Below are 12,452 nucleotides of genomic sequence, written 5' to 3' on the forward strand. Positions count from 1 at the left end.
TTAATTGTTGGTGCTCAGCCCACTTGTGGAGCAATAATTCTTCGTTTGTCCTCATTTACATGGGAATCGCAAGGAGATGATGAATTGGGTGAGATAAGACTCTGTAATGAATCGTCTTTTTCAATTTTGCTTCTCGAAAGGAGTAAAAAATAGTTTGACGGGTAATTTTTCTTATGCAGCGAAAGAATTAATATTGCGCTTTTTCTTTCAGCTCATTTTGAATTAAAGATAAAAGCACCGTCCAGTTGTCAGTGATTGTTTACAGTTTCTAGTAGTTTGGTTATTCATTACCTAATCATATTTCATGCTACTCTGTACTCATAAAATCTCGGAAAAGAGGCAGCATCAAAAACTATTTGGTCCTTCTGTCGTTTTTATATGTCGCGTATTCTGACGATGAATGAAAGTTATTCTATTAATGATTTGGGACAAAATCTCACACCAAGCCTACATTTAACTTTTGCCCAAAGTGAATTGCAAGAATTAAATGAGGATGCAAATTCACTGTTAGTATGGCGATTGCAGGACTTGGCTATAGGACAGTTATTTTAGTCTCGGAAGTCCTTTTCTGTCTATCGAACCTTGAGATCTTGCATCACCTGATCATTTTTATGATCAAATTCTATCGATATCTTGTTGTATACCGGTAGATTCGGGCGACTTGGGACAGTCCTGTAACTTGGGACAATTACCCCCCCTTGCAGATTTCTTTGTTTCTTACCATTTATGAGTGAAGGGACAAACTTATAAGATTGTGTAGCGCCTTTTCGGTTAGTTTAACAATTAATTCCTGTTGAGTTTGCCGTGGCCAGTGCGTTTGAATCGACAGGAAAAATTAACGAATTCAGGAGAGTAAAAGCGCGTTTTTTATGGCCCTTATACTTTCTAGTGTCCTGTACATGTCTTTCACTTTGTGCATATGTAATTTTTTTCTGAATACGTGGGGTATTGGGATACAAGATATGTCATGAAACAAGGTTGTTTACAAATGAAATGGCAACACGGATCTCATTCATTTTTTTTGTTTTTTCATAGGGTGACTTGGTACAATGCCGAATAGATACAAGCGGCGCATTGGCAGCAGGAAATATGCCGATTTTTCGCAGGATATTATTATTTACGTTATTTTCACAAAGAAATCACCAAAGAATGAAAGAAATCAAAGTTCCCTCGTTTTGTTTAGTTTTTTTACTTTTGAGTTGCAATATATTTACTTTTGCTGTAATAGGGTTTTATCATTTAATTTCCTTACCGAATTTCAACTATATAATCACAAATTCTTATTTTTCAAACCATACACCGTCCAAAGTCACTTATTTCATTTGAGAGTTGAGAAATCAATAGATTTTAACTTGTGTCCCAAGTCTCCCAAATCGGTGGGTGACTTGGGACAAGTATTTTTTATTTTTTTCAAAATTTATATCCGAATTCTGAAGCATGGTATATATCCTTATCAATAGTCTGAGTAATTTAGCATATTTGAACTTTTTTCTCACATGAAAATAGGTCACCGTTTTTGAAATATGACAAGTTGAATTTCAAAAGTCCCAAGTTACCCGGATCTACTATACGCCCTGAAATTTTTTCTAATCTAAAATGTCTACAGACTGAATTTTCAACAATTTTGGTACCATCAATATTTAGTTCTGATCATATTCTTCGTTCAGATCATTTACAATGAGAATCGTGATCAGGTCGACCTGAACCCGCAGATCGTTACCATGAAAACACGAAAGTGAATCTGACAGGTATACGTGCAGACTTCTCAAGACTTGTGTATACACGGTTGACCTCAAGTACTCAAGTCAAGCGTAAGGTAGATACAGAATCTGGTATCTCGATTAAATTAAATCCGAGTAGAGGAATATTGTCGGAAAGTAACAACCTGCGCCACCTAGAGAAGGTTTACCGAAGTTATGAAAGTGTGTGTCGGTTACTTCTTCGAATCTTCTGTTTGCAACAGTCGGTTCCAATAGATGAAAAGTGTCTTGTGTTTTGGTTATGGAGAGTACCCTCCATAGTTTTGGTTTCAACAATTTTGGCCGTATTGGATTGAATTACCCCTCATTATTTGTTGATATATTAACCCATGAGGCTACTCTCAGAAGGTAAAAATCCAAAGTGACAAAATGGTCGAGACAATAAACATATAAAAATCTCACCTCGTCCGTTATATCCCCAAAATGCTGGATGTCTTCTGTCTCCTTAACTTCTTCTGTTTCTTCCCTGGAGAGCACCCTTTTTTCCTTGACCTCCCGCACCACTCCGTCGGGATTGGAGGTGACCACCCAGTTTCTTTTGCTGACAGCAGCGTTGTCCGCTTTGCCTTCCACTGCCAATGGGCCATCGATTTCATCGTCTCCAAGTTTCCGCAGCTGAAACAATCAATTTTTGAAGATGTTTCCTGAAGACGTCAATACTGTTCATCTTAGACCGAGCGTGAAGAACTATTTGTCGTCAAGTAGGCTTTGAAGTTTTCGCAAGATGATGGCACTTTAGATTCTACATGAATTTGTTATTACGTTTTTTGTTGGAGGTTCCCTTTTTTGCGAAAATTACCTGAAATCTACGAAGATGTATTGATATCTAGTTAGCCTAGACCTGTTCCATGCATAAATAAAAACATTGCGTTACCATAGCAACGAACAATAACTCATTAGAAGTGTCAGTGTGAAGTTTGAGGTCAAAAAAGATTATCGTGTCATCATCAAGTACCTGTATTTAAAAGGGTTAAGAGGTAAGCAGGTTTACGAAGATATGCTTAATACTCTTGGTGATCAATGTCCTTCGTATGCGACCGTGAAAAATTGGACTGCAAGCTTCAAAAGAGGTAAATTTTCTATTGAAGATGATGACCGATCGGGAAGGCCAGTTTCTGTGTCAGTTCCCGAAAATATCGATGCAGTTCAAGACATGATTTTATCAGACCGTCGAATTGGGCTAAAACGGATTTCTGAAGCACTGGATATTTTATAAGAACTCGTTCGTCATATAGTTCAAGTCAATTTGGACATGAAAAAAATGGTGGAAAATGGATCTCCAAATGTTTGAATGTTGACCAAAAGCGTGCAAGGCTAGAAGCATCGCGTTCGATCTGTGCTCGATTTGAAGACGATGTAGACTTCTTAAACCGAATTGTCACTATGGATGGGACTTGGGTACATTTCGACGATCCAGAAACAAAGCAACAATCGATGGAATGGCGACACTCTGGTTCTCCAAGACCTAAGAACTTTCGTGTACAAAAATCTGCTGGAAAAGTTTTTTTCTTCAGTTTTTTGGGATTGCCATGGGGTAATCATGATTGGTTTTTTGGATAAGGATGGAACAATAACTGAAGATTACTATTCGACATTACTGACTACTCTACGGCAAAAAATTAAAGAGAAAAGATGCGGAAAGCTATCCAAAGGTGTTTTGTTTTTGCAGGACAACGCCTCTGCACCCAAATCTCATGTTGCCATGCAAAAAATTCGTGATTTAGGGTTAGGGTTACTGGAGCACCCCCCTTATTCACCAGATTTGGCTCCATCCGACTATGATGTCTTTCCTCAACGGAAAATTTTTTTTAAAGGTCGTGAATTTTCTTCCAACGAGGAGGTAGTAAAAGCTGTGGAGGTCTGGTTTGCAGAGCAAGAAGAAACATTTTTTTGAAAGGTCTAGAGTCGTTGCAGGTTCGCTGTAATAAATTTATCCAATTAAGAAAAGAAGTTGTTGAGTAATAAAATATTTTGACTATTGACATTGAAATTTTGTTTGTTTTCATAGTAGGCTAAGAATTATTCAATATATACTCGTATGTCAGCACTGTTTTATTTGGGAATAATGTCTAGGTACAAGCTGCGCATTACGCTTATGGAAACATTACATCTACGTATTCAACATTCTAGAGCCTTCTTCTTCTATATGATGTACCTCTACCAAGCTGAACAGAGGTTCCATGATCTGTTTTTCATTATCATGCACTTGGATAGACTCAAACGCCGACAAAATGCCACAAGGCAACAGAGAGAAGTCCCTCTCACCATGAGTGTTGTGTTTTCTAGGTGTTTTTCTTCAACTCTGTATAAATGCTACTATAGTTGAACAGAATATATGGTCAAAAGTTTCATCAGTTGTCTTTGAATCAACTTTACCGGTATACACTTAAATGCAAGCTTAATGACAGTTCTGCATAAGAAATTATGAAAGTATACACTACTAACGACAAAATGCTGCAAATTAATCCTACAACCAAATATGACTTATAACTGTAGTATGTGTGTCAGTACACATGACAATTCTTGGGGTATTCATCGATTATATTATGAAGATAGAAGGAGTGCATGAAAACGAACCGTAGATGCAAGATTGCACAGTGTGAAATCGAGATAATATCCAACCTAAATGATATACATAGTTATGGATAATATGGCCCGAAGAAAGCCGATACCTTTGCATGTTGCATCAAGCAACGCAGAGCTCCATACACGATCTTTTCCTATGATTAATTGATCAAGGAGCGAAATCTCTCAATCAACTTTGGAAGCGGAGCAGGTTGAACCACCCACATAGCTTCGTTCGCGTCCATTTCATCAGTATCGTTTAATATATTATTGAAGGGTATTTATGGAACTTTTCAATGAGAAAAGGTCAGAGCTGCATGATTTTACTAAGGATGTGAACTGAACGTACCTCGGTTTGATGGTGTTCCTGAGTTTCCGTGTCTTCCGTTGTGTTTGTGGTGACCATAGGTCCGGAGTCTTCCACCACTTTTCCATCTTCTAAAACGACTTGTCTCTTGACTCTCGTCTCGATCTGTTTGGTGTTTACTACCTCTGTCTTCTTCTTACTAACCCATTCCTCTAAAGAGTAAAATAAAATTGATGAACAATTTTCGTCTCTTGCAAAAAAAATCTCAGACGACAATTACGGTTTTAGGTTTTAGGACATATGATTTCACGATTCATAACGATTTAAAGGAAGAATGTTCGACGTTAAGGAAGTTTTTGAGTCAAATCTTGCCCTCGGAGAATTTGTATTTCACTTAGGTATAAGACTTTTTATTGACAGATTCTTCTATGAGAAGGAGAAGGATTTCTCAGCAAATAGAAGATATCTAATCAGTCTTCAATCAACGAAGTATTGCTATATGTATCACAGTTATTATATTTTTTTCAATTTAGTTCGTGATTTCTTGATATCAATTAGTTTGAAAACTTGTTCAACCTTCAAAAATTTCTTCTTCTTCTCACTGTAGCATGAGGAAGTGGAAATATAGTCGACGAAAAGTTGCTCTAGGATTCAGTGTTTCAGTCAGTTTCTAACGCAGAAATTTGTCGTCTGCGAGACTAAACTGTTGGGTATATTCAAATTTATTGAAAAGTAGCCGCGTACACTCTATATAGTTGTAAAGAAAGGCCAATAGATCTGTTCCTTTGATGCTTACAGGCTCCCTTAGAATTCAAGTGACTTTGAAGAGATCATAGAAAAATTTGAATATACAGGATGAGTCTTTGACTCGTAAAAATATTTCAACAGTTGATTCTTAAGGTCAGAAGAAACACTCTTTTCTTTACTATTTATTTCGAATCGGCTCGGTCTGAAAGATACAGGCTGTTGAAAAAACCTAAAAAATATTATTTTTAGTTCTACCTCACAAACGGTTTTACCGAATGAAATGAATTTCGGAATATAGTGTTTCATTTATTTGATTAATCTTTTTCGAACTCAAAATATCGTCCACGCCTTCCAGTTTTCTCGTTATGACCATTATGTACCATAAAGATACCAAAAATTTAAAGAACCCAACTCTTGAAACTAAGTTGGACGGACGATATCTTCTAAATATTTGGACGTTTTGTAAAATAAAAGTATTCTTCACATTTTCTTTTATAATGCGCCGTTTTCGATTAATTTGATGTTCAAAAATTAAAAAGTACCCTACTATATTAGGAAAATTGGGTACTTTGACTGTTTAAAAGAGCCACAGATATATAGTGTCCAGAAATAGCTAGCTAATGTGAAGGTAATTTTTTTCCCCAGGGATGGCACAGCCCATTATGAAAACTTAAAATGGCTATATATTTTTATCAGGGCCGAATCGAAGAAAATGGTGAATAAAAAAAATTCTTTTGACCTCAATAATGTATCATTAAAATATTTGTACGAGTCAAAGACACAACTTGTATATTCACTTAGTTTCTCGGGAACTGGGGCTGAAAACATAGATTTTGTATTTTAATTTTAGGAGTACGTTGTTTCTCGTCTTTGACCTGATGAAATTATACGTTTTTGTATCCAAATAACTCTCAAATAAGAATTCACGTTTTTGCACTTTTAGAAAAATAGGGAGATTGATATAGATCCCACATCAAACAGAGAAAGAAACAATAACTTGAGAAAATATCGATACGGAAAGTTCTAAACGAAAAACAGTCCCATAACTATTAAAGTCGGTTATTGTATTCGTAATTATAAACTGAAAGTCAGTGCAGTCACCAACGTGGATATAATTCTGAATTCAAAGTCCTAGAACCTTTTAATTACAAGCCGCTATAAATTTTCAATAACAATTAAAACGCTGGAACGGTATGCGATTGAAATTTAAATGCGTTGACAGACACCGCAGAAAGTAATCCAATGGTTTTCCTGCGGCCAGGAAGAATGCATGCAATTCTAACCGACATGCTGATAAATTAATTTGAATAATCTATTGTTGAGATCGCTGCTCTTGTGTAGAGCATGGTGCTGACATAACTGTTCTTCGGCGTTGAGTGACTGCTGTTTTAGAGGTCGCTGTCGAGGTCGTTTTGAAATTGCAACCGGAATAGGAAATCATAGCATGCACTGATTGTTCGGCGTTGGAAAAATTCTAAAGCGCATTTCCTGGGCATCGTACGTGATATTTACCTACTCATTATTCGCTATACGGTTCCAAATTGTGGACGCTGAGGGGTTTAGCGAAACGTTTTCGAGCTCATTTCGTCGTTTGTATGGGAGACTCCAACAGTCGGTCAAGACAGAGACTTGAATACGAAATCTCTAAGTACACTGCGCAAAAAAATTAACGCACATTCTGAAAATCCCAATTTTAATGAAGGTTTACTCTACATTGACTTTATAACTTATTTTTTATGTTCTCTCGGGAAGGTTTTGAACGAAACAAAACACATTAAATGGAAGAAAAATTCAGGATTTCACCCAATCTTATGTGAAAGAAGAGAAATGAACAATTTTAGAAATACTGAAATGCTGATAAGTGATTTAATACTTGCTATTTCCACCCCTTGCGTTAATTACAGCTCGGCAACGACGGTTCATACTCAAAATGAGTGATCTTAAAATGTTCTGATCTAATCCTTCCCAGATTTCTCCGAGTTGGATTCCTAAGTCATTAAGTGTAGCTGGATGATTTTCTGAACATCTCAGCCTTCTATTGAGGTTGTCCCAAACCTGCTCAATCGGATTGAGATCTGGACTTCTTGCTGGCCATTCCATTCGAGAGACTTCAACCTCTTCAAGGTACTCCTGAACGATGCGCGCACGATGGGGTCTGGCATTATCGTCCATAAAAATAAAATTTTCACCAATGTATGGGGCAAATGGCACTACATGCTCTTCAAGAATGTTCCTTATATACTTATCAGCATTCATAGCTCCATTATCAACGACCACTAGGTCTGTGCGAGCACTCAAAGATATTCCACCCCATACCATAATCGATCCTCCCCCGAAACCAGTAGTATTCAGGAAATTGCACTGAGCATATCTTTCATGTGGACGTCTGTATACAAGGGAACGTCGATCACAATGGTAGAGGCAGAATCTAGAATCTAGACTCATCTGTGAAGAGAACTCTTTCCCAATCGGCCTCTTCCCAATGGATATGCTCTCTCGCAAAATCCAAACGCGCCCTTCGATGGGTTGGGGTAAGAGCTGGGCCTCTTGCCGCGACACGAGGCCTTAAATCATATTCTCTGAGGCGATTTCTTATTGTCTGAGTGCTAATTTGCACCTCATGAATTTGCTCAAGCTGAATTTGAAGGAGGCGAGCGGTTGCAAACCGTTGTCTCAACGAAGAAACTCTCAAGTAACGTTCTTGAATGGCAGTTGTTACCCGTGGTCTACCCTGTCCTGGTCTTCGGACATTCATACCTGTCTCCCTGAATCGCTGCAACATTCTGGACACACTTGTATGGGAAACTCCAAACCTTTCTGCAATTCTTGTGTATGTCCACTCTTCTTCTCGCAAAACTACCGCTTGGGCACATTCCCTTTGGGTCAAATTGAGTGTTTCGCGTTGCATAGCGATCGAGTGTAGAAAATCAAACGAAAGAAAAACTATTGATCACTAGAATTGATCGAGAACAACTGATTTTAGAATGGAGCCAATACATTCAAAATCTGATAATATCATCTTTTTTTTATTCCTGCTGGAAAAAAAACATCTGTATTGAAGAAAACCGTTGAAAGTGGATAACATAGCATTAATTCTGATAAAAATAATCATCATGGAGAACACCTTCAGTTGTAGAATAAATTTGAGATTTCCATAATGTGCGTAAATTTTTTTGCGCAGTGTATTTAACTGGGGAAAAGTATACAGGGTGAGTCTTCGTTTCGTGCAAATATTTCAACAGTAGATTCTTGATGTCAAAAGAATCACTTTTTTCCTATACCATTTTTTCCGAATCGGCTCGGTTTGAAAGATATAGGCTATTGAAAAACCATAAAAAAATGTTATTTTTAGTTCGATCTCACCAACGGTTCCATCGAATGAAATTAATTTTGGAATATGGTTTTTCATTTATTTGAGCTCGAGATATCATCCACGTCTTCCAGTTTTCTCATTATGACCATTACGTATACAGGGTTAAAGTGTCCCTATACCTTATTGTGGATACTAAAGAAGCTAGAAGAAAAAGTTGAATACGAAACTTGTCTGTAATCGATTGAACTTTTATTATTTATAATCCACCTTAATACAAGGTACTCCGTTTTACCCTGTTGGTATCAACTTTCTAATTTTGAATGGAACACCCTGCATATTATTGTATTTTTGAATTCCTTGTCAAATTTTAATGTAACTTTGGTATGACTACCATGGTCCTATATAGCACCGATTCTGAGATATTCGACTTTTTCCTAAAATTTTGACAGCTGTAGGTGCTCACTAAAATAGCTGATACTAGTTTTCTAATGAATGTATCGAAACCAAATTTTGCCCAGCTCTTGTCAACATATTGGATCATACGTCATACTGTCATACTATTTTTAGCAATCTGATATACAGGGACTTCAAAAATTTAAATTAAAAATTCAAATAGAAGTTCAATCAAAACTTAATTTTTTCAAATGGCAACCTTTTTTTCGTGTTCATCATGTAGAGCAGGTTAAAATGCGCAAAAAATGTATTCAAACTTTTTCTGTAAAGGGACTAGTTTCAGAGAGAACCAAAAAATAAATAAATACTACTCACCTTCCTTAGTAAGAGCAATGGACTCTCCAGGCGCCACCTGCGAAGAAATATGAGTAGGTGCTATAAAAATCCTGGTGTGATAAGTTATTTTTCGCGCACTATCGGTGTTCTGACCTCTAGGGTCATTCAGGAATAATATCACCACCATTCAACATAGCACTGTGCTTGGTTTTTCGAAGTATAATACACTCACTACGGTTTGTCCGAAAAAATAATGTCCAGTTTTTTATTCACATTGTTTTTTCAGTTTTTATTCATTTTGAATTTTGTACGGATATGACCCATCATCAGTAATATAGGTTTGTGATAATATTGAGTTTATGTGAAATAAATTGTTCAGAAATCTGCAAAATCCAGAACGTTAGTTATACGAGGATGAGTTGATATCTAGTTAGTCTAGACCAGTTGCAACGCACAATAACTCATTACAAGTGTCATTGAAGTTTGAGGTCAAAAATGTATACCAGAGTTACGCAATAAATTAAAAGAAAGAAGATGTCCACCGAAATTGTGAAAATCGAAAATTTGGAGTAACGGGCCATCATCGAGTATCGAGTACCTGTATTTAAAAGCGTTAAGAGGTAAGCAGATTTACGAAGATATGCTTAATATCCTTGGTGATCAATGTCCTACGTATGCGACCGTGAAAAATTGGATTCTGCAAGCTTCAAAAGAGGTAGATTTTCTATTGAAGATGATGACCGATCGGGAAGGCCAGTTTCTGTGTCAGTCCCCGAAAAAATCGATGCACTGAATATTTCATACGAACGCGTTGATCATATAGTTCACGTCAATTTGGACATGAGAAAAATGGATCTCCAAATGTTTGAATGTTGACCAAAAGCGTGCAAGGGTAGAAGCATCGCGTTCGATCCGTGCTCGATTTGAAAACTATGTAGACTTCTTAAACCGAATTGTTACTATGGATGAGACTTGGGTACATTTCTACGATCCAGAAACCAAGCAACAATCGATAGAATGGCGACACTCTGGTTCTCCAAGACCTAAGAAGTTTCGTGTCCAAAAATCTGCTGGAAAAGTTCTCGCTTCAGTTTTTTGGGATTTCCATGGAGTAATCATGATTGATTTTTCGTATAAGGGTAGAACAATAACTGGAGATTACTATTCGACATTACTGACCACTCTACGGGAAGAAAAGAGAAAAGCAGCGGAAAACTATTCAAAGGTGTTTTGTTTTTGCAGGACAACGCCCCTGCACACAAATCTAATGTTGCCATGCAAAAAATTCGTAATTTAGGGTTTGAATTACTAGATTATTCATTCATTTATTCACCAGATTTGGCTCCATCCGACTATCATCCCTTTCCTTAACTGAAAAAAAGTTTAAAAAGTCATAAATTTCCTTCCAACGAGGAGGTAATAAAAGCTGTGTAGGTCTGGTTTGCAGAGCAAGAAGAAAATTTTTTTTGAAAGGTCTAGAGATGTTGCAGATTCGCTATAATAAATGTATCCAACTAAAAGGAGAATATGTTGAGTAATAAAATATTTTGACATTGAAATTTTGTTTGGTTCTATGGTGGGCTAAGAATTTTATTTTTCAACATATCCTCGTACAAGTTCGGAAAACATTTGAGAAACAAGCATTTCATTTTCTAATTTTTTTCAAATAATTTCCACTAAATTTCCCATTTAAATTGAAGAAGTTAAGGATGTTTCAGGGTAAACTGGAAGTCCAAACCTTGTTTTAGGTATAGCAAAGAAGTTTTTAAATTTTTTGTGTCCTATAGACAAGTTTGTCATTGCATATAATGAACTAATATAGGAAATCCAACTGTTTCGAAACCATTGATCCCATGATCATAATTTAACGTATCTAGAATGACGGCTTGTTAACAACTCGTCAAATCTGAAAGATTGTCAGGGTTGGGCAATCAGATACGCAAATTGGTCGCGAATTTCGTCAATACAGAGTCATTAGTGACAATTAGGTAATTGGAAGTAATTGAGGTTCCGCGCGGGTTGAAATATGGGGTTACGGTGGAAGATGAATACCTACTTGAGATGGGAAAATTGGTGGTTGGGTAATCTGCTCTTAGAGGATGTCAAATCCTCATGACAAAATTGATGGACACTTTCATGCGCGGGAATTTTGAAGGTTGATTTTCTGCGTCTCAACGTAATTGTTGCTGCCGTCAGTTTCTGCTGTTGAACCTGTCATTAGGTGCTTCCTGAAGCGACAATGCCGTGTAGTTAGGGAGCCCAAGAGGAAAATTCGGGATTCAGATTAATATAAAAGGACCCTGTAGAGTATTTGGTACCTCTACCAAAAATTAGACCTATATATAGGTGTCTAAGACAGGTAGGGTCAGAATGCTAAAAAAAGTAAAAACTTTCATTGTACATACTCGAGCATGTCAGATTAAGATATATGTGGTTAATTACGTGTTGAAAATTTCACATTCTTTTAATCTGTCAATTTAAGCGTGACGAAAATGTGTGGGAGGGCGACAAACTTGCATACACGTCACGTGTACATTCTCGAGCGCAGTGGTTTTTTTCTTATTTGGAAGCTAATGATTCAAGAATAACGGAAAAAATTAAATCTGACAGTTTCAGCAAGTCGAAACAATAGAAATTGGCCATAAAGGTCACTAAAATCAGTTTTTTGAATTATCTCCTCCCCTGGGCTTCAAATTGTTTTCGCATTCTCTATGAAAGTTGTAGAGCATACAATTTTGTACAAATTTTCTCCGAAGCAATTTTTTCTACGTTTGAACGTTTTTGAGGTATACGGCGATGAATGTAGGTACATTATCTGGGTTTCTATATTGACCTTGGCCTTTCGCATGTGTGGCTAAGCTCCTCGCCCTTATCGCCCTCTAACTCGAAAACGGTTGAGAGTATGTAAAATTGCTTCAGACAAAAGTTGAATAGAATTTCATTATCTACAACTTTCATACTTTCATACGGAATACAAAACGATTCGAGCCACAGGAAGGGAGATATTTGAAAAAAATTCATTGTTCCCATC

At 36.9% G+C, this 12,452-nt stretch overlaps 1 protein-coding gene and 1 long non-coding RNA gene across 3 annotated transcripts in view; one reads left to right on the forward strand and one right to left on the reverse strand.

The window, feature by feature from the left end:
- LOC123316419 (serine/arginine repetitive matrix protein 1) overlaps positions 1-12,452 on the reverse strand; it is a 76,493-nt gene that overhangs the window by 41,616 nt on the left and 22,425 nt on the right. For both annotated transcript variants that reach the window (XM_044902490.1, XM_044902489.1), the window contains exons 2-4: positions 9,461-9,497; positions 4,675-4,844; positions 2,163-2,375 (exon numbers count right to left, since the gene is read on the reverse strand). In XM_044902490.1, the coding sequence (XP_044758425.1) occupies positions 2,163-2,375; positions 4,675-4,844; positions 9,461-9,497 (420 nt within the window). The remainder of the gene's footprint in view (positions 1-2,162; positions 2,376-4,674; positions 4,845-9,460; positions 9,498-12,452) is intronic.
- Positions 1-12,452, forward strand: part of LOC123316420 — a 41,540-nt gene that overhangs the window by 26,849 nt on the left and 2,239 nt on the right. The gene's annotated exons all lie outside the window — the stretch shown is intronic.

Source organism: Coccinella septempunctata, chromosome 7 (genome assembly GCF_907165205.1).
Source record: "Coccinella septempunctata chromosome 7, icCocSept1.1, whole genome shotgun sequence".
Classification (NCBI taxonomy): domain Eukaryota; kingdom Metazoa; phylum Arthropoda; class Insecta; order Coleoptera; family Coccinellidae; genus Coccinella; species Coccinella septempunctata.